The sequence below is a fragment of the Leucoraja erinacea genome, chromosome 3 (genome assembly GCF_028641065.1).
Source record: "Leucoraja erinacea ecotype New England chromosome 3, Leri_hhj_1, whole genome shotgun sequence".
In the NCBI taxonomy this organism is placed as follows: domain Eukaryota; kingdom Metazoa; phylum Chordata; class Chondrichthyes; order Rajiformes; family Rajidae; genus Leucoraja; species Leucoraja erinaceus.
In genome coordinates, this window is record NC_073379.1 from 75,153,063 (window position 1) to 75,176,437 (window position 23,375).

Genomic DNA, 23,375 nt, shown 5'->3' on the forward strand with positions numbered 1-23,375 from the left:
TCCGCCATGTTGCTAGGCGACAACCATAAACAGAGCTGGCGGCAGAGGCCCGGGTCGAGGCGCCGCCTGGACACCGGTGCAAGAGGTCGGGCGGCAGGTAAGCGTAGCCACGGTAAATAGGTAAGTTGAACGCTACAGATCAGTGAAAACGCGAGTGCGAAGGGCGGAATAGCTGGTGGAGCCGCAGCAGAGACCCGGGTTCGATCCTGACCTCGGGTGCTGACTGTGTGGCGTTTGCACGTTTTCCCTGTGATCAGGAGGGTTTCCTCCGGGTGCACCGGGTTCCTCCCACATTCCGAAGAGGTGCTGGTTTGTGAGTTAACTGAACTCTGTAAATTGCCCCGAAAGGACAGGGAGTAGATGAGAAGTATAGGAATGAATTGCAGATGCTGGTTTACACCGAAGACATTCACAAAATGCTGGAGTAACTCAGCGGGACAGGCAGCATCTCTGGATAGAAGGAATGGGTGACGTTTTGGGTCGAGACACTGAAAGTCAGGGGAGAGGGAGACACAGAGATAAGGAAGTGTAGGGTGTGAAAACGAGACATCAAAGGGGATGTAAATCAAGGAAAATGTAGAATAGGGAGGTTTCACAGCAGTCGGGTCACGACCTATGACCCGTACTGTTGCTACGCTACTCCAAATGGAGTACACGCGATGAACTGCATGCAGGCACTTACCATTGTTTCCGGCGTAGCGGGCCCGTTAAAACCCACTGAAATTGTCAATTTTTGCGCTGTAAATAATTATGGAAATCGGGATAAGCGTGTGAGACATTTAGCCTACTTCACAATTCCAAACATGAGGAGAAATGACGGTAGATAGAAGCGGGAGCTGAAGTGACAACAACAGCCAGAGTGCTTAGCGAACATTGGCCGTTTGCTCACTGCATTTCATCAACTTAAGCCATTATTTGTGTTTTTTCTTGATTCCTTTGGCATCTAAAAAGTTTCAGAAGTGATAAATCTGGCCTTAAAATTTTTTTAAATGGCCCATGGTTCTCATGTTGGTTTTTACATACAAAATGAAAACGCATCTGAAGAAAAATTTAAAGCCAGATTGATCACTTCTGAGACTTTTTAGATACCAAAGGATTCAAGAAAAAACACAAATGCCTTACTGTTGATGAAATGCAGTGAGCAAACGCGATAATTCCCAATATTTTCAATTCCGATATCTGCACGGCCAATGTTTACCAAGCACTTTAGCTCCCTTTAGCTCTCGCTTCTCTTTACCTTCATTTCCTTTACCTTCGATCCCTGCTGATCGCCAGCTCCTCACACTCACCCCCTACGACGTGTACGTGGCACTGAGTAGGACTAATGCACGTAAGGCTGCTGGCCCTGACAGCATTCCCAGGCGCGTCCTCAGGGCCTGTGCTGCGCAGCTGATAGACGTCTGGACTGACATCTTCAACCTGTCACTTGCCCAAGCAGTTGTCCCCGCGTGCCTTAAAACCACCTCCATCGTGCCGGTGCCAGGACACTCCGCTGCGGCGGGCCTCAACGACTTCCGCCCAGTTGCACTTACTCCCATCATCACCAAGTGCTTCGCGAGGCTGGTCCTGGCACACCTCAAAGGCTGCCTACCTCCCACATTGGATCCCTATCAGTTTGCCTACCGCAAGAACAGGAGTATGGAGGATGCCATCTCAATGGCACTTCACTCCGCCCTCTCCTACCTCGACAACAGAGACACTTACGTAAGAATGCTGTTCATCGATTACAGCTCAGCATTCAACACTCTCTAAACTGATCACCAAACTCGGTAACCTGGGCATCGACCCCTCCCTCTGCAACTGGATACTGGACTTTCTAACCAACAGACCCCAGTCTGTTAGGTTAGACAAGCACACCTCTTCAACCCTCACCCTGAACACCAGCGTTCCACAGGGCTGTGTGCTGAGCCCCCTCCTCTACTCCCTCTTCACCTACGACTGCACACCTGTACATGGTACTAACACCATCATCAAGTATGCAGATGATACAACGGTGATTGGCCTCATCAGCAACAACGATGAGTCGGCCTATAGGGAGGAGGTCCAGCTCCTAGCAGCATGGTGCGCTGACAACAACCTGGCCCTTAACTCCAAGAAGACCAAGGAGCTCATTGTAGACTTCAGGAAGTCTAGGGGCGGCACGCACACCCCCATCCACATCAACGGGACGGAGTTGGAACGTGTTCCCAGCTTCAGGTTCCTGGGGGAACATCTCCGATGACCTCTCTTGGACCCACAATACCTCAACTCTGGTCAAGAAGGCTCACCAGCGTCTCTTCTTCCTGATGAGACTGAAGAAGGTCCATCTGTCTCCTCAGATTCTGGTGAACTTCTACCGTTGCACCATCGAGAGCATCCTTACCACCTGTATCACAGTATGGTATGGCAACTGCTCTGCCTCCGACCGAAAAGCACTTCAGAGGGTGGTGAAAATTGCCCAACGCATCACCGGTTCCTCGCTCCCCTCCATTGAGTCTGTCCAAAGCAAGCGTTGTCTGCGAAGGGTGCTCAGAATCGCCAAGGACTGCTCTCACCCCAACCATGGACTGTTTACCCTCCTACCATCCGGGAGACGCTACAGGTCTCTCCGTTGCCGGACCAGTAGGTCCAGGAACAGCTTCTTCCCTGCGGCTGTCACACCACTCAACAATGTACCTTGGTGATCCCTGCCAATCCCTCTTACCCCCCACTCTACCCTCTGTGGCAGAGAGTTCCAGAGATTCACCACTCTCTGTGTGAAAAAAAAGTTCTTCTCATCTCGGTTTTAAAGGATTTCCCCCTTATCCTTAAGCTGTGACCCCTTGTCCTGGACTTCCCTAACATCGGGAACAATCTTCCTGCATCTAGCCTGTCCAACCCCTTAAGAATTTTGTAAGTTTCTATAAGATCCCCTCTCAATCTCCTAAATTCTAGAGAGTATAAACCAAGTCTATCCAGTCTTTCTTCATAAGACAGTCCTGACATCCCAGGAATCAGTCTGGTGAACCGTCTCTGCACTCCCTCTATGGCAATAATGTCCTTCCTCAGATTTGGAGACCAAAACTGTACGCAATAATCCAGGTGTGGTCTCACCAAGACCCTGTACAACTGCAGTAGAACCTCCCTGCTCCTATACTCAAATCCTTTTGCAATGAAAGCTAACATACCATTCGCTTTCTTTACTGCCTTACTACCATTCATTGTGATCATGGCTGATCGTCCCCAATCAATAACCCGTGCCTGCCTTCTCCCCATATCCCTTGATTCCACTAGCCCCTAGAGCTCTATCTAACTCTCTCTTAAATCCATCCAGTGATTTCCACTGTGGCTGGGAATTCCACAAATTCACAACTCTCTGGATGAAAAGATTTTTTCTCACCTCAGTCTTAAATAGCATCCCCTTTATTCCAAGACTGTGGCCCCTGGTTCTGGACTCCACCCAACATTGGGAATATTTTTCCTGCATCTAGCTTGAACAGTCCTTTTATAATTTTATATGTTTCTATAAGATTTCCCCCTCATCCATCTAAACTCCAATGAATACAAGCCTAGTCATTTCAATCTTTCCTCATATGACAGTCCCGCCATCCCAGGGATCAATCTCGTGAACCTACGCTGCACTGCCTCAATCACAAGGATGTCCTTCGTCAAATTAGGAGACCAAAACGGGACACAATACTCCAGATGTGGTCTCACCAGAGCCCTCTACAACTGCAGAAGAACCTCTTTACTCCTATACTGAAATCCTCTTGTTATGAAGGCCAACATTCCATTAGTTTTCTTCACTGTCTGTTGTACCTGCACGCCAACTATCAGTGACTGGTGTACAAGGAAGCCCAGGTCTCGCTGCACCTCCTCCTTGCCTAACCTAACCCCATTGAGATAATAATATGCCCCCTTATTTTTGCCGCCAAAGTGGATAACCTCACATTTATCTATATTATACTGCATCTGCCACGCATCTGCCCACTCACTCAACCTGGCCAGGTCACCCTGCAACCTCCTAACATCCTCTTCACAGTTCACATTGCCACCCAGCTTTGTGTCATCCGCAAACTTGCTAGTATTGCTCCTAATTCCCTCTTCTAAATCATTAATATATATGGTAAGCAGTTGCGGCCCCAACACCGAGCCTTGCGGCACTCCACAAGCCACTGCCTGCCATTCTGAAAAGGACCCGTTCACTCCTACTCTTTGCTTCCTGTCTCCCAACCAATTTTCTATCCATGTCACCACCCTACCCCCAATACCATGTGCTCTAATTTTGGTCCCGTGTGAGGCCTTATCAAAGGCTTTCTGAGAGTCTAGATACACTGGTACCCCTTCATCCATTTTACTTGTCACATCCTCAAAAAATTCCAGAATATTAATCAAGCAAGATTTCCCTTTCATAAATCCATGTTGACTTGGTAAGTCATGGTAGCTGTTTCTGAGGAAGGCGGGCTAAGATATCCAGGGGACACCAGAAACTACAGGTACTGGAAACTTAAGAAAAAAACAGTGCTGAAAGAACTCATCCCATCAGGCAGCATTTATGCAGGAGAATGGGCAAATTATGTTTGGGGTTCAGCAGTTTCAGTAAAAACATTTGGCAAAGTACTGGATAGGAAAGTTTTAGAGAGATGTAGGCCAAACACACGGGCAAATGGGACAGGCTAGATAGGTTATCTTGGACAAGTTTTGGCGAAGGGCTTTTTTCCATGCTGTATGACTCTGTCAGGTCAAAGATACCCAGGGCTTGGATATATGAAAAGATGGATTGCAAGAGGTTTATTTTGATCATGATTATTGTGTAAGTATCGTAAGTATTTGGACCAGCTTCTTGGATTTGCTTTATCACTCTTTTAAAAAGAGAATTAACTGTCTTAGCTGGATTTTACAAATTTACATTTTGAATTAAATTGAAAGATACAGCATGGAAACAGGCCCTTCGGACCACTGTGTCCACGCTGGCCATCAATCACCCACTCGTACATTCTATGTTATCCCTGCACACTAGAAGCAATTTACAGAGGCCAATCAACCTGCAATTCTACAAGTCTTTGGGATGTGGGAAGAGGAAACCCGCATAATCACAGGGAGATTGTGCCAACTCCAGACAGAATCCGGTCAGGATTGAACCTGGGTCTTTGTTGTGAGACAGCAGCTCTATAATTACTTAATAGCCTATATTGACAGAGATAAGAACACAGGAAAAAGGCGACAGTGGCGACATTTGGCCTTTCAAGCTTATTCCATCATTCATCAACATCATGTCAGGACTTACAGTGCCCTCCATAATGTTTGGGACAGACCCATCATTTATTTATTTGCCTCTGTACTCCACAATTTGAGATTCGTAATAGAAAAAAATCACATGTGGTTAAAGTGCACATTGACAGATTTTAATAAAGGCCATTTTGATACATTTTGTTTTCACCATGTAGAAATGACAGCAGTGTTTATACATAGTCCTCCCCCCCCCCCACCCCCTCCCCCATTTCAGGGCACCATAATGATGGGTCACAGCATTGTCATGTAAATTAAAGTAGTCATGTTTAGTATTTTGTTGCATATCCTTTGCATGCAATGACTGTTTGAAGTCTGCGATTCATGGACATCAGGGTTCCCATCAGGTGGCGCCATCAAATGTGGCAGCATCGCCTGCTGCTGTTAGTCCTTTCACCCTGCTGATTAACCCTGTGGAGCTGTGGTCTGCTGAGTTTCTAGCTGTGCCGGCGCTGACTTTAATATCGCGGAGGTCTGGGATCTTTTGCCGAGGATCGCCAGTGTTGAATCTCCGCCCAGCTCGGCCTGTGGACTCGGAAGTCACAAACTCTGGTAAGATGTGACCGATTCAGAAACTCCAAGCCGCTGAGTGTGTTCTTCCATTCCGACGTCAGAGCTCCGATCATCCCATCGAGAGGGCACGAACATTGGGCCGCCATAGCGGCAACTGAGGAGAGCTCAAAGACCCCGACCACGGGTGAACAAAGAGGAAGATTACTGAACTTTATTGCCTTCCCTCACAGTGGAAAACGTTGATTCCGCTGTGTGGGGATGTTCATGTTAAATTCTATTGTGTATTGTGTTTTTATTTGTATGGTAACTCAAATCTCACTGTACCCATTGGTGCATGTGATAATAAATGTAACTTGAACTTGAACATTACCAGTTGCTGGGTGTCTTCTCTGGTGATGCTCTGCCAGATCTGATTTGCAGCCATCTTTAGCTTATACTTGTTTTGGGGGCTAAGATACCCAGACAAAATATGAGGTGCAGTTGGGTTCAGATCAGGTGATTGACTTGGTCACTCACGAATTGACCATTTTTTAGCTTTGATAAACTCCTTTGGTGCTTTAGCAGTATGTTTGGGATCATTGTCTTGCTGTAGAATGAACTGCCGGCCAATGGGTTTTGAGGCATTTGTTTGAACTTGAGCAGATAGGATGTGTCTATACAATTCATTATGCTACTACCATCAGCAGTTGTATCATCAATGAAGATGTGAGCCAGTACCTTCAGCAGCCATACATGCCCAGGCCATAACACCCCCGCCACTGTGTTTCACAGATGAGGTGGTATGCTTTGGATCTTGGGCAGTTCTCCATACATGGTCTCCATACTTTGCTCTTGCCATCACTCTGAAATAAGTTAATCTTCGTCTCATCTGTCCACAAAACCCTTTTCCAGAACTGTGGTTGCTCTTTTAAGTACTTCTTGGCAAACTGGAATCTGGCCATCCTATTTTTGCGGCTAACCAGTGGTTTCTTGCATCTTGCAGTGTAGCCTCTATATTTCTGTTCATTAAATCTTCTGCGGACAGTGGTCATTGACAAGTCCACACCTGACCCTGGAAGAGTATTTCTGATCTGTGAACAAAAAAGTTGTCAGGAGTGCCAATACATTAAGCATTTTTTAATATTTTAAAAATCCATTTTAAAAGAAACAAAGAAGTGGCTTGAGGATTTGAATGATGGACCCCTGCTGCTAATTAATATGTTTATATGTATTCTTGTGCCTAATTCATATGTACTCCCATCCTAATTATTTTCAAAAGCCTTTCTGTACCTCCTTCCTAACCATTTTTTCTCTTTTTAAAATGCTTTTTAAAATTCAGTATTTGCAGAATTCTCTTCACCTCCTCCATCCGTTCTGCTACTCCATCCACCATATTTATTATCTCTTTAAAGTGTCAATTTAAAAAAAAGGTTATTTTCCTTTGTGGTACAGTTAACTTATCCGTCACTGTCATAAAGTTTTAAAGTGGAATGATTTTTCTTTTAAGTGCACTCAAAACTGGACGTAGAAGAAAAATAACCTTCAAATGGATGCGCAGAAGTAGAAGAGTTTTTTTAAAACTTCAAACTTTTCAGCCATCCAATATGGAAGAAATTGCAGTCAAAGTTGCTGTGAGGATTCGGCCACTCCTTCCAAAAGAGATCCTTCACAACCATCAAGTTTGTGTTCGAGTTGTTCCAAACACACAACAGGTTGTGATTGGGAGAGATCGTGCTTTCACATTTGATCTTGTATTTGGACAAAAATCATCACAAGAAGATGTATACTCAGCCTGTGTAAAGCCTTTGGTGACATCAGCAGTTGAAGGTTACAATACCACTGTTTTTGCTTATGGACAGACAGGATCGGGAAAAACATACACAATTGGAGGTGGACATGTTGGTAAGTTCTTACCTGTAGTTCTTACGTGTAGGTAAGCTTCTCCATAAGGTAGGAGTATTAACGTGGACAGTCCATTACACAACTGCAATGCTGGAGAGACATTGGTAGGTAGTTTGGAGGACACTAGACTTTCATCCATAGACTTGCAACTCAAAGGTCAAAGGGAAATAAAGAAATTATCAGAAACAGAAACATACGTACAGTAATTGTTGCTTAGAATCCACTATAGGTGTAATTTTACTGATAAATTACATCGCCATAGTCAATGAAATTTTAGAATTAATAATAAGATTGTTAACATTTGCCAAATAAGTACTCTTGATTGCATTATTTTTAATTAATTACAAAACATTGCAATCTTATTGCCACAATAATGTTTTGATTTTCAGTAAGAATGGGTTAATTAGACTAGAAGTTATTTTTAGGTGCCGTTATGGGTCTGGACCCTTCTTCAGACTGGAGTGTGAAGCGCCATCTATCAATGTTCTCAAGAGATGCCGCCTGACTCACTGAGTAACTCCAGCACTTTGTGTCTTTTTTTTGTAAACCAGCATCTGCAGTTCCCCTATTTTTCTCTGGGAGTTTTATTTGGAATCTCATCCTGTATTGAAGGGACAACTGTAATAGATCCTCCATAACATTCATTTTCATTTTAGAATCTAGGTACACTGATAACATGTAAAAAAAAGTCACAACTATAGACAGTCATAAAGATATTGCCATAATCTTTTATGCCAATAGTAGTGTAAAGTTACTGATGATAAAAGGTGATTTAAAGCAATTGATTGATGACTGATTGCGAGGAAAGTTTTTTAACCCGGAGGCTGGTCGGGGTCTGGAACTGAAAGGGTGGTAGAGGCAGAAAATCTGATCATATTTAGTAGAGTAAGGCTGATAATGAACAGGGACACAATGGGTCAAACAGCCTTCCCCGATTCTATATTTTCTGATTCTTTGAATTTGTATTTTTTGGGTATTTGAGTAAATCACAGACTGCATGCACACAATTTATCCATGTACCCACCAGCATGCATCAGATCATGGAGCATACTTTTGTAGCATGTACTACAAGGTAAATGGTGTTGAGCTGTTTTGTGTACTTACCACGTCACCTTGTCAACCCTCACCAAATCTGCAACAGAAAGGTTATTTATAGTTCAGGAAAACAGGATTGGATTAAATTATGCAGTTTATTATTTATATTGTGATACATATGTGGTAAACATGTTAGAAATTTAAACAGATTTATTTTTATTTTCATGTCTTAAAGCCTCATTTTCTGATGAGTTGAAAGGGATTATTCCACGTGCCATTAATGAGATCTTCCAAAACATTATGGAAAATGATAATATAGATTTTAGTGTGAAAGTATCCTACATTGAAGTGTATAAAGAAGAACTACGGGACCTTTTGGAGTTACAAAGCACCAGCAAAGACATCCATATTCGAGAAGATGAAAAAGGAAACACAGGTAATTCAATTGTTTTTTTAAGTTAACTCAAGCAATGAACTAATTTTATTAAAGTTGATGTCTGCATTCTCTCATCCTTAATTGCAACACAACCTGTTACTTCATCATTTATGATCTAACAGGAAAATGTGGAGTTACACTTTTAATACAATACTGCTCGGGTGTCTGTCTGATTGGTTCCCAGTAGCTTACCTTACTTTTTTGATGTTCAGGTTTAATTATTGACCTGTTTATTTCCTTTATCGTATTTCTTAAGAGATACTGCTGGTATTTATCATTATATTTTTTATCTTAAGGTGATGAATGTTTAGACTGTGTCCAGATGTGTTTCTCTTCTACAGGGTGTCATAGATGAGCCTCTTTCTCTATTGAAATGCAATAGTATTGAATTAAGTCATTAGTTATTAATTGCATTGTGATATATTTGTGATAAATATGCTCAAATTCTAAACGATTTCTAACCAAGTATTTTTAAGTGTACAAACAACATCACTTTCTACCATATTTTGGTAGATTGCTGGATTTGTCACGGTTTTTTGTGGATTTGTCGATCACTTAGATTATAGAAACCAGAAGAAGAAATATCAGATTACATTGTTAGTTCTAAATTCCGGTATAAATTCATTAAAAGTAACAAAATAATCTGTTATTGGACCCTTGTTGGACAGAAGTTGGGGAACAGTAATAACACACAGTCAAATTATAGTTTATCTCTAGTAATACTCTTCCATATCAACTGGAGTACAAGTTAGAATTCATAGAACTGGCCCAAGGGCACCATCTCCCCCTGTAGATAACTCATGCAGCAGTTCACCTCCTACACTTCCGTGCTCAAAGTTAAATGTATGAAATAAGTCAGTATCCAAGGCTCCGATTGACTTACTAGATATTTTCAATATCAATCTCTTTGCTGTTACCACGTAGTGGGATTTCTTGGCCAGTTGAAAGGAGAAAGTTACAAAGTTAGAGGAGATGACAAGGGGTATTATCTGCATCATACGTGTCAAAAAACAAAAGTGCAGGATGCCTTTATAACAACTAATCCAGCAATGTTCTTTTAATATCCATCAATCACAGCATTGGCACCTTTTTTTAATTATTATTTTATAGAGAATGGATATTATTGCTAAGATTGACTTTTTAAACTATAATCATTGTTCTAACTAAGTGTCTCCTTGGGTCAGTTAGGATTCAATCATATTATTGTGAGGTTTGGATCATATTTATCACTGACCAACTGCCAGATGCTCATTTATGTGGCATGTCAATAACTGAGATGGGCTTTCCACAGCCAGCATTATTGAAGTAACTTTTCCATTTCCAATTTTTATTAACTGATTGCTTGATATAAATTTCATAGTTATCCTGGCGGGATTTGCAGTCATATGGTCAATTGCCTGTTCATCTGAATACTAATCCAGAAACTTAACCAGTATGTCATTGCAGTGCCAATGACTGTAACCACGGCCTTTCAGTTCAGCTTATTTTATTGTCACATATACCGAGGTACAATAAAAAGCTTTTTTGCTTGCTAACCAGTTAGCAGCAAGACAATACATGATTACAATCGACCAATTTACACTGTATAGATACACGCTAAGGGAATAGAGTTTAGTGCAAGATGAAGCCAGCAAAGTCCGATCAAAGATAATCCGAGTCACCAATGAGGTAGATAGTAGTTCAGCACTGCTTTCTGGTCTGGTTGTGGTAGAGAGAGTCAGAGATTTATAAACATCTTTATAAATGAGAATTTTCAATCTGGTCCTCTATGGTTGACCCTTGTCCTGAAACTATCCACCCTAGTTCTGTATTCTTCAGCTAGAGAAAGCATCCTAATGAGATCTACCCTGACAATGCCTCTCAGAAACATCAACAGCTTCATGAGATAATCTACAGTATTGTCTTAAATTCCTGTTAGTATTGGCTAATTGTAGTCAATCCATCATCCTCCAACTCTATTGAGTCTCTGTACAGATAGGGGATTGGTTAAAGGACAGAAAACAAAGATAATTTTCACAGGGTCAAGAGTACTACTAATGGAATGCAACAGTGATCAGTTGAACCCCAGATGCACAATTTATAATAATGATTGAAGTAAAGGCAGAGCATGGAATATACAAACATAGACAAAAATTGATGGAGTAACTCAGCGGGTCAGGCAGCATCCCTGGAGAACACTGATAGATGACGTTTCGGGTTGAGACCCTTCTTCAGACTGATTGCGGGGAAACTGGAAATAAGAAAAAAATCGGGTTTGACAACTGATAACCTCAGGCAAAGAGGTTCCCTGATAGGCTGATTGTTGGTTAGAGACGATGTGAGCCCAAGAGGGATTATATCATTGCGAAATATGGAACTGGTTGACAAACTTTTAACAGAGGAAAGGGGGGAGGGGGAGAATGTGGAGGAAGGGAACCAGTTTCCCCCCTTCCAACCCCCCCCCCCTCCCCCCCCATAACAATCAGTCTGAAGAAGTGTCCTGATCTGAATTGTCACCTATCCATGATCTCCCGGGACGCTGCCTGACCTGATGAGTTATTTCAACATATTGTGTCTATCTTTGGTATAAACCAGCATCTGCAGGTCCTTTTTTTTTTTATTATATCATGAAATATCCAAGTTTCTTTCAGTACAGTCCATAACTCAAACTATATATCAAACGCAGCCTTGCCAGAGTTCTGTAAAATCTGAGTAAGATCTTCTACTTGTACTACAACCTCCCAACAATGAAAGCTGATACATTATTTAATTTGCCTTCCTATATGCCTACTCTATCTGTACTTTTCAGTGCTTCATGCACCAGCCCACTAAAATCTTCCCCTGTATCAACATCATCTCGACATTTTAAAATAATATTTTTTCTATTTTTCTGCAAACAAATTGTATAGTCTCACATTTTCTACATTCAACTGACATAACTGTATCAAAACACAAAATACTGGAAACACTCATCAGGTCAGGTTGATCTGAGGAAAGGCAAATGGAGTTAACTTTTCGGGTTGAAGACTCTTTATCAGAACAACTTGAAACATTTGCAATTGAAATTTAGTTTAGTTTATTGTCACGTGCACCGAGGTGCAGTGAAAAGGTTTTGTTACTTGCTATCCAGTTAGCGGAAAGATAGTGCATGATTACAATCGAGCTATTTACAGTGTACTGTACTTCATTATCAATGAGGTAGATAGCAGTTCAGGACTATTCTCTAATTGTGGTAGGATTATTCAGTTGCCTGATAACAGCTGGGAAGAAACTGTCCCTGAATCTGGAGGTGTGCATTTTCACACTTTCCTGATGGGAGAGGGGAGAAAAGGGAGTGGCCAGAATGCGACTCGTCCTTGATTATGCTGCTGGCCTTGCCAGGGCAGCGCAAGGTATAAATTGAGTCAATAGAAGGGAGGTTGGTTTGTGTGATGGTTTGGGCGGCATTCACAATTCGCTGCAATTTCTTGCAGTCTTGTATGGAGCTGTTCCCAAACCAAGCTGTGATGCATCCTGATAAAGTGCTTTCTATCACACATCTGTAGATGTTGGTGAGAAGACATTCCAAAGTTCTGAAGCCTTCCAAGGAAGTAGAGACATTGGAGTGATTTCTGGGTCGTAACTCCATAGATCCAACATTTTATATTATACTAGACTAAGTGGGACCCGTTGGGCCCCCCAACGCAATATTCCACCTCTCCACCAATTGCAATATTGGTGGCCAATAGGGGGGGGGGCTTTCTGGAGCGCTAGTATGCGTGTTATGGGCTGTAGGAATGGTTTCCAGAGAGCTAGTATGGACTGTGGGCCGAATGGATTATTGGGCTGGCGGCTCAGTCAATCAAGCCTGTTGTGCTGGTTGCTCACTCACTCACTCACGGCTGGTGGGCTGGCAGTTGACTCACGGCTATTCCTTGAAATTGCATTTCAATCAGGGTACAATGCCACCAAATTCAAGTGCAGTTTTTACCACTTCAAGCAGGGTGCTAGGCCACCAAATTCAAGTGCAGTTTCATACCTTTTCAAGCAGGGTGCAAGGCCACTAAAGACAGCGAGCTGTGACCTCTCCCTTCTCCATCTTGCAGAGACTGAGCCACGCCCACACTTCTGGGTTTTGTAGGTCCCTCCCCCCTCCTACCAGAAGGGACGTGGCCTTCATGGCATGATTGACAGGAGGGAGAATCTCAAAAACATTTAAACACTAATAACTCTTTTATTTTTCATCGATGGGAAAAATCCTCGGCACCTGATGAGTGGAGGGGGACTCTGAGTAAGATGGCCAAAAAATCACAGCCGTACGTTGTAGCGTTTTTTCTAAAATCAATATGAAGCGCAAACAGCAAGTGGTCAAGAGTAGACTTTTAATTATATAGAAGGCAACACAACTTTAATTAGGCAAGGCAATCCAAACCAAAGGCAACACTGCTTTAGGATTTCCAAACCAAAGGCAACATAGCTTTAGCATTTCCAAACCAAAGGCAAAACAGCTTTAGCATTTCCAAACCAAAGGCAACACAGCTTTAGCATTTCCAAACTATATTTTCAAACCACATTAAGGGCACTGACAGGTCAGTAAAACCACTCACAGTTTAGTAGACACGTGTTCAGTGTTATTCACAGCTCAGACTGAAAGACATGACCCTCTCGCTCCCCCATCTTGCAGAGACTGACTGAGGCACTCAACACTTCTGGGGTTTATAGTCCCTCCGGAAGGGGCATGGCCTTCAGGAGAGAGAATCTCAACATTTTTTAAACACTAATATCTCTTTTATTTTTTATCGATGGGAAAAATCCTTTTGTCCTGCGCAGCGGAGGGGGACTGAGTAAGTTGGCCAAAAATCACAGCCGTAAGTGGCAGCGTTTTTTCTTAAATCAATATACAGAACAACAGGAAGTGGTCAATATCAGCCTTTTAGTAATATAAATTTCAGAATTACAACATCTGCAGCTTTTTGACTTTGAAAGAAGAATGGCACAAGGTTATGGATCCATTAAATCCCTTTGTATACTTTATTTTTGCAATTCTGAACATTTTTGATGTTTTCTCAAAAATAGGTTTAATCCAAAATAACACTTGTTGACCACCTTTATCAGTGCAGTTTTTCTTGAAACTGTTAAAAGACTAGCAATCCATCAGAATTCTCGCACAAGGAACGATCAATGTAAAGTAATATCAAACCAATTGTTTTGTTATTCCTTCAAAAGACTGATTAACATATTGTAGCAAAAAATTATTTCTATATCCTTGTTTATTCTAGTGATCATTGGGGCTAAGGAGTGTGAGATTGAGACACCAGATGAAATGATAAGTCTTTTGGAGTCTGGCAATGCAGCTCGTCACACAGGCACCACCCAGATGAATGAACACTCCAGCCGATCACATGCCATTTTCACGATGTACCTTAATCAAAAACGGCCTAAAAATGAGCCACAATCAAATAATAATAGTGAAAATATTATAGAAGAATCACGGATGTCATTTCAGTTGATCTCATCCAAATTTTGCTTTGTTGACCTTGCCGGTTCAGAAAGGGTTACGAAAACAGGGAACACTGGTGAACGATTTAAGGAATCAATTCAAATAAACAGTGGTCTCTTGGCGCTTGGGAATGTGATTAGTGCTCTTGGAGACCCAAAGAGAAAAAGTATACACATTCCATATAGAGACACTAAGATAACTCGTTTGCTTAAGGACTCTCTTGGAGGGAATGCCAAAACTACAATGATTGCCTGCATTAGCCCTTCATCGTCAAACTTTGATGAATCCCTTAACACTCTAAAGTATGCCAATAGAGCCAGAGACATAAGAAATAAACCGATTGTAAATTATGACCCGGACTGGGATCGGATAGATGAAATGGAACTACAAATTAAAACACTTCGGGAGGCGCTGCAGAATCAACGGACAAATCTACTTACTCATGCCAACCAAACTTCACAAGACTTGTTAAGTCAGGACAAAAAACGGATCAATTATCTGGAAGAGCAGATGGCCCATCTACAAGTGGAAAGCTATCATTATAAACATTGCATAGATGAAGCTTTACACTTCCTTTTGGAAGTTAGAGATACAAATAGTTTGAAAGTAAGCCAACAGCAAAAAATAGAGGAGTGGTTCAATCTGGTAGAGGAGCTGCAAAATGAATTGACTGACACAAATGGTGTCGAGAGTGTAGTTGGAAATGGAGGACAAGATTCTCTTCACATTACAATATTTCAGTTGAAAAGAGAATTGAAGAAATGCCAGGTACAGTAAAATGAGCCATGATCAATACCCACCTGTAATTAAGAATTGTCAAAAATAATTAGAGTATAAAATTGATGGCATTAATTTAAAATGCTCCAAAATAAGATTGAGATAGGAGGCATTGAATGTTAATTTTTGTGAGTTTGGTGACGATGGGTTGCAATAAAATCACTGTGTTGTAATTAGAAGAAAATGACTAAACAGAACAGGTGATTATAGTCCCATTAATTTACTTTGAGACATGTTGTAAAATGAATGATTAATGAAATAATTTGAAGTAAAATAATTGTTAGCATAAATACTTAGTAAATAACAATGAAAATAGATTTGAATTACCTTGATTTATTTTGGAAGAGTCAATTGTGTTTTATTGTCATATGTCCTGGACGGGACAATGAAATTCTTACTTGCTGCAGCACAACACCATATGTGAATATGTAAACATTGTATATAACGGGGAAAAAAAGAAAAAGTTCAATGAATAACAAATATAGTGCAAATAACAAATAATAATATAGTGTTTTGCAGTTCAGAGCTCATAGCTTATTTGTTGTGTTTAATAGCCTGATGGCTGTGGGGAAGAAGCTGTTCCTGAACCTGGACATTACAGTCTTCAAGCTCCTGTACCTTTGTCCTGATGGCAGTGGTGTGATAAGTGTGTGACCAGGATGGTGTGGGTCCTTGATGATTTTGGCTGCCTTTTTGAGGCAGCGACTACGATAGATCTCTTCGACGGTGGAGAGGTCAAAGCCGGTGATTTTCACAACTTTTTGTAGTCTTTTTCGCTGCTGGACGTTCAAGTTGCCGAACCAGGCCACGATACAACCAATCAGAATGCTCTCTACCGTGCACCTGTAGAAGTTTAGGAGAATCCTCTTCGACATGCCGAATCTCCGTAATCTTCTCAGGAAGTAGAGTCGCTGATGTGCCTTCTTTACAATTGTATCATTGTGCTGGGCCCAGGAAAGATCTGATATATGGATGCCAAAGGAATTTGAAGTTATTGACCCTCTCCACTAAAGTCCACAATCAGTTCCTTGGTCTTACTGAAGTTGAGAGCCAGGTTATTGTGCTGGCACCAATTGGTCAGTCGGTCGATCTCACTTCTATACTCTGACTCGTCCCCATCTGTGATTCGTCCAACCACAGTGGTGTCATCGGCGAACTTGATGATGGAGTTCGCACTATGACCAGCTACACAGTCATGGGTATAGAGTGAGTAAATCAGGGGGCTGAGCACGCAGCCTTGAGGTGCTCCTGTTCTAATTGTTACTGAGGATGAAGTGGTTCTTCCAATTCGAACAGACTGTGGTCTGTGGATGAGGAAGTCGAGGATCCGATTGCAGAGGGATGCGCAGAGCCCCAGTTCCATGAGCTTGGCAACCAGCTTGGAAGGAACGATGGTAGTAAACGCCGAGCTGTAGTCTATAAACAACAGCCTGACGTAGGTGTTTTTATTGTCCAAGCGGTCCAGTGCGGAGTGGCGAGACAGTGAAATTGCATCTACCATTGACCTGTTGTGGCGGTATGCGAACTGTAATTGGTCGAGGTTCTTGTTGAGGTAGGAGTTGATGTGCACCGTAACAAACCTCTCAAAGCACTTCATCACCACAGACATTAGTGCCACTGGTCGATAGTCATTGAGACACGTCACCTTACTCTTGTTGGGCACCGTATTATTGATGCCCTCTTAAACCTCAGACCTCAGAAGTGATAGATTGAAAATGTCTGCAAAAACTCCCGCAAGTTGGTCTGCACAGGTCTTGAGAACTCGACCGGGTATACCATCAGGTCCAGGCGCTTTCCGAGGGTTCACCCCCCTGAAGGATCTTCAGATGTCGGTCTCTGTGACTATGACTGTAACACCGTCAGAGCGAATAGGGGCTCGGGAAGGCACATCAGTGTTCTCCCTATCGAACCGTGCGTAGAACGCATTGAGCTTGTCAGGGAATGATGCTTCGCTGTCGTTTGAGCCGCCTCCCGATTTCGCCTTGGAGGAGGTGATGGCATTCAAGCACTGCCACAGTTGCTGAACATCCGTCTCATCCTCCAGCTTAGAGCAGAAGTCCCTTTTGGCCTTTTTGATGGCCTTACCAAGGTCGTATCTGGACTTCTTATAGACCTCTGCATCGCCAGACCTGAATGCCCAGGATCTTGCCTTCAGAAGAATGTGGATATCATGGTTCATCCAAGGCTTCTGGTTAGGAAACATTTGGAAGGTTTTTGTTGGAACGCAGTACTCCACACGTCTCCTTATGAGGTCTGTAACGACTGTGGCTTATTCATTCAGGTCCGTTGGGGAGTTCCTGAACATTGCCCAGTCTACAGACTCCAAGCAGTCCTGGAGTTGTTCCCCTGCCTCCCCCGACCAGCTCTGTACAGTCCTCACCTCTGGGGGTGCTTTCTTCAGTTGCTGCCTGTATGCAGGAAGAAGCAGCATCGCTGAATTGTTGGATTTTCTGAAGTGAGGGCGTGGGATAAAGCGATAGGTATCTTTGATGGTCGTGTAGCAGTGGTCAAGGGTGTTTGATCCTCTGGTGCTGCAGGAGACATGTTGGTGGAAGTCAGGGAGCGATTTCTTCAGGTTGGCCTTGTTGAAGTCCCCGGCTACGGTGGCAAATGCCTCGGGATGAGCCGTCTTGTGCTTGTTGACCATGGCGTGCAGGCTCCACAGTGCCAGACGGACGTCTGCTTGTATGTAGACCGCAGTCAGGATAATGGAGGTGAATTCCTTCAGTAGGTAGAAGGGACGGCACTTCACTGCCAGATGTTCGAGGTGTGGAGAGCAGGAGTTGGCTAGGACTGCCATGTCTGAACACCATGCAGAGTTGACCATGAGGCAGACGACTCCTCCTCTCCCTTTCCCAGATGCCTGCGTATGGTCCATATGGTGGATGGAGACCCCTTCAGGCTGGACCGCTGAGTCTGGGGAGCTGGGGGTGAGCCATGTCTCTCTGAAACAGAACACAGGGCATTCCCTCAGCTCCCTTTGGTAAAGCAGCCTTGATTGCACTTTGTTTTCAATTGACTGTACGTTGGCCAGTAGGATGGAAGGGAGAGGGGGCCGAAGTCCCCTACGCTTCAGTCTTACCAGTCGTCCTGGCCGACGACCACGTTTCTGTACTCAATGAAGCCCTCCTCGGTGTTTAAAGATACAGTACTTGCGAGTCTCTGCGAGGTCAGGGATTCCCCTGAGATTGGGGATTCTCTTACAGTCGGCTCCTCCAGCTCCGTTGCTGCTGGGAGATCCTGCCCGACGGCCTCAATTCCGCACTCCATGAAGGCGTCCCCGGTGTTTACAGGTACAATATTTACTGTAACTGCGTGCCTCTGTGAGGTCGGGGATTCCCCTCTGATCGGGGATTCCCTTACAGTCGCTATCTTCTGGAGTTCACAGTAGCGCTAACGCATTTAAATGCAGCTCGCTACTTACATTGTTGATTTCTGCAGATTATTTGATGCAGGTGAGCTCAGAAATACTATATTTGAATATGTTCTGTTGTGCCGCTGGCAAAATGTCACTGCAGGGAGGCGCCATCTTAGGTCCCCTAAATATAAACAATATTTAAAGTGAATCTTGGTAGCTCTTATCATGTTTTGTGCCTAGGTTTTACTGTTTATCTTCCTCAGGATAGCCTGGCTACAGATGAAGAATTACTCAGTCAAAAAGCAGTGGAGTTGAAGGAAACACAGGAGGAAATGCAGGCATTCGAACAGGAAAAAGTGGAATTATTAGAAACTTTAAGAGAATTACAAAATATATGCCACACTCAAGTAAGTTAATTACTATTCTGCTTTATTTAATTTATTTCATCAGTTGTTTTCACCATATTTTATTAATTCCTATTATAAGGAGGTTTGAACCTAAGTGTTTTGGGCATACGGTTGTCCAGGACTTGAATTCTGCAATTTTTAAATAGAAGCTGGGGAAATTTACCCAGATGGCACTGAACAGGGAAGGAGATGTTATCTCTATGTGTGGCAACCTCAATATTTAAATTTAATTTTGGTAGATATCATGTTTTTGCTGAGGTTTTGCTGTTTATCTTCCTCAGGATAGACATAGGCGCAGGAGTAGGCCATTCGGCCCTTGTGCTCAAAGCGACGCTGGCTCGAAGCCTGGCTAAAGATGAAGAACTTTAACCGCTGATTATAACCTCAATGTTGAAGTATTGTCAATTGAGCCAATATACCATATGATTCCTTCTTGCTTATTGTTCTTCCTTTGTTAAGGACATTATGTTCCTGAAAGTTAAAACTCATCACTCAAAGTCAAACCATTACTTGAAAGTGGACTGTCAGCTTTAATTTATCTATTTGGAGATCATCATTTCAGCTTGGAAGCTAACAACTACCATCTATTTTATTTTATTTTGTGATGATGAACCAGAGGTTGATTCATATGACTCCAAAATAAATGGTGCAATGCTATTGAAATAGCCCAAAGTAGAGGGACGTGAGCTCATTGCTATTTGTCATAGCAGTCAGAAGGAAATGTTACCATAAACATTTTGTTGGGAGGCTTTTCTCCTTAGTACTTTTATCCTGAGTACAACTTTCCCAAATGATGTCCGCAATCTGTAAAAAACACAAATTTCACTGCAGGTTTAAGAAAGAACTGCAGATGCTGGAAAAATCAAAGGTAGACAAAAAAACTGGAGAAACTCAGTGGGTGAGACAGGATTTATGGAGCGCATGAAAAGGCGATGAAGGAAACATCGCCTATTCCTTCGCTCCATGGATGCTGCCTCACCCGCTGAGTTTATCCAACTATTTTGTCTAATTTCACTGCAGGTGTATTTTGCGGAAACAGACCTGCGGTGAAATTTGTGATTTTTAGTGAGGTATCAAAATGGCGATTTTTATTTACTTACTAGACCAACTGGGACATATTGGGTCCCTGTCACATGGGAGGCCTGATCCCCCAATGCAATATTCCACCACTCACCCATAGCCCCCACTAGAGGCCTGGTCCCCCAACGCAACCCGCTCCCCAAGCAACGCAACCCGCTCCCCAAGGCAATATTCCACCACGCACTTGATCCCCAACAGGGAGCCTGGTCCCCCAACGCAACCCGCTCCCCAAGGCAATATTCCACCACGCACTTGATCCCCAACAGGGAGCCTGGTCCCCCAACGCAACCTGCTCCCCAAGGCAATATTCCACCACTCACCTGTTTCCCCAAATGCAATATTCCACCACTGCGCAGGGGCTGTTCATTTGGCCTTTTTCAAAATTCAGTGTACTGTGACTTTAAAATGTTGAAAAAAATGCACCCTCCCTCCATGCTGCCAATAATATACTTGATACTTGCTAAAAACCTGCTGGAAGGACTGAGTGTTCCCCGATAACAACTTTTTTTTTGCAAGCTGGGCCAGCAAGGATTTTAGCTGCTAAATTTGTCTTAAACTTGAATTTCTAAAGTTAAAAATTATGAATAACTTGTGAAATATAACATCAATCTGAGCAAAACTTGACACAGACCAGCACGGGACAATGGCGAGTAAGGTGGTGCAAAAATGTTAGCGCTATCGTGTATCATTTTGGCGTAGTTCCAGGAACACATGAATACAGATAGATGGATAGATGGATAGATAGATAGATGGATAGATGGATAGATAGATAGATAGATAGATAGACATACAAGATGAGAGTTTTAGTAATGTATAGATAGATGGGACATCTTATTACGCTGCCTGCAAGGCAAACACTCAATGCTACCTGATGCCCCCAATTCATAGGAGTTGTAGAGTCCATAACCTTTGGATTGCCTACATAATTAGTAGGTATGAAGAAACTTGACCTGTCTATCAGAACACTGATGGATTTTTTTGATGAGAGTGACCCTGAGGTCCAAAAGCTAATTAATCATAAATGGAACAAACCTACTACACCTCAAAAGAGAAAAAAAAAAACCGACATGGACCTGAAGCCTGACATGCAACATAAATGTTGTGACTGCGAAAAGCAGATATGGGATGAAAAGAGCACAGAAAATCCAACAACTTGCTGATAACAATGGAACCATCTTCGGCACGGATTCTTCAGCACGGTCAATGCCATATATGGCTTAAACACCCAAGAGTGGATGTCTGCTGGAAGGAACACTGACAAGAACATCTCAACTTGTCCTTAACATGAATACCCTTCATTGTATTCTACGACAGAGTATCTGCTCCAGCCTTGCTTTCACCTCTGACCAACAAGGCCATGTGCCAATTGAAAAACAACAAGGCCTGAGGAGCAGATGGTATCCCTGCTATAGTTCTAAAGTTTCAATCGTAAATGTAGAAACTTAGATCTGCAGATCCTGGTTTACAAAAAAAGATACAAATTGCTGGAATAACTCAGCGGATCAGGCAACATCTCTGGACAAAATGCGTACATGTTGTTTTGGGTCAGGACTCTTCTTCGAAAGCCCATAATGGTCGCAAATTTACACACAATCACTCAAGATGGCATAGGAAAAGGTGACATAGAAACATAGAAACATAGAAAATAGGTGCAGGAGTAGGCCATTCGGCCCTTCGAGCCTGCACCGCCATTCAATATGATCATGGCTGATCATCCAACTCGGTATCCTGTACCTGCTTTCTCTCCATACCCCCTGATCCCTTTAGCCACAAGGGCCACATCTAACTCCCTCTTAAATATAGCCAATGAACTGGCCTCAACTACATTCTGTGGCAGAGAATTCCAGAGATTCACCACTCTGTATAAAAAATGTTTTTCTCATCTCAGACCTGAAAGATTTCCCTATTATCCTTAAACTGTGACCCCTTGTTCTGGACATCCCCAACATCGGGAACAATTTTCATGCATCTAGCCTGTCCAACCCCTTAAGAATTTTGTAAGTTTCTATAAGATCCCCCTTCAATCTTCCAAATTCTAGTGAGTACAAGCCGAGTCTATCCAGTCTTTCTTCATATGAAAGTCCTGACATCCCAGGAATCTGGTGAACCTTCTCTGTACTCCCTCTATGGCAAGAATTTCCTTCTTCAGATTAGGAGACCAAAACTGTACGCAATACTCCAGGTGTGGTCTCACCAAGACCCTGTACAACTGCAATAGAACCTCCCTGCTCCTATACTCAAATCCTTTTGCTATGAATGCTAACATACCATTCGCCTTCTTCACTGCCTGCCGCACCTGCATGCCTACTTTCAATGACTGGTGTACCATGACACCCAGGTCTCGTTGCATCCCCCCTTTTCCGAATCGGCCACCATTCAGATAATAGTCTATTTTCTTGTTTTTGCCACCAAAGTGGACAACCTCACATTTATCCACATTATACTTAATCTGCCATGCATTTGCCCACTCACCCAGCCTATCCGTCACCTTGCAGCCTCCTAGCATCTTCCTCACAGCTAACACTGCCCCCCAGCTTCGTGTCATCCGCAAACTTGGAGATGTTGCATTCAATTCCCTCGTCCAAATCATTAATATATATTGTAAATAGCTAGGGTCCCAGCACTGAGCCGTGCGGTACCCTACTAGTCACTGCCTGCCATTGTGAAAAGGACCCCTTTACTCCTACTCTTTGCTTCCTGTCTGCCAGCCAGTTCTCTATACACATCAATACTGAACCCCCATTACCGTGTGCTTTAAGTTTGTATACTAATCTCTTATGTGGGACCTTGTTGAAAGCCTTCTGAAAGTCCAGATATAACACATCCACTGGTTCTCCCTTATCCACTCTACTAGTTACAGCCTCGAAAAATTCTATAAGATTCGTCAGACATGATTTACCTTTCATAAATCCATGCTGACTTTGTCCAATGATTTCACCACTTTCCAAATGTGCTGCTACCCCATCTTTAATAGACAATATGTGCAGGAGTAGGCCATTCGGCCCTTCGAGTCAGCACCGCCATTCAATGTCTGATCATCCCCAATCAGTACCCCGTTCCTGCCTTCTCCCCATATCCCCCGACTCCTCCATTTTTAAGAGCCCTATCTAGCTCTCTCTTGAAAGCATCCAGAGAACCTGCCTCCACCGCCCTCTGAGGCAGAGAATTCCACAGACTCAACAC

At 42.9% G+C, this 23,375-nt stretch overlaps 1 protein-coding gene across 2 annotated transcripts in view; it reads left to right on the forward strand.

Moving 5' to 3' along the window:
- Window position 1: 1 nt before the first annotated feature.
- LOC129695741 (kinesin-like protein KIF27) overlaps window positions 2–23,375 on the forward strand; it is a 74,554-nt gene continuing 51,180 nt past the window's right edge. Inside the window, exons 1-5 of one of the 2 annotated variants that reach the window (XM_055632966.1) lie at window positions 2–120; window positions 7,247–7,641; window positions 8,912–9,112; window positions 14,350–15,338; window positions 18,969–19,112. In XM_055632966.1, the coding sequence (XP_055488941.1) occupies window positions 7,290–7,641; window positions 8,912–9,112; window positions 14,350–15,338; window positions 18,969–19,112 (1,686 nt within the window). In that variant the 5' untranslated portion in view covers window positions 2–120; window positions 7,247–7,289. The remainder of the gene's footprint in view (window positions 121–7,246; window positions 7,642–8,911; window positions 9,113–14,349; window positions 15,339–18,968; window positions 19,113–23,375) is intronic. The other variant, XM_055632967.1, reaches the window with a different exon arrangement.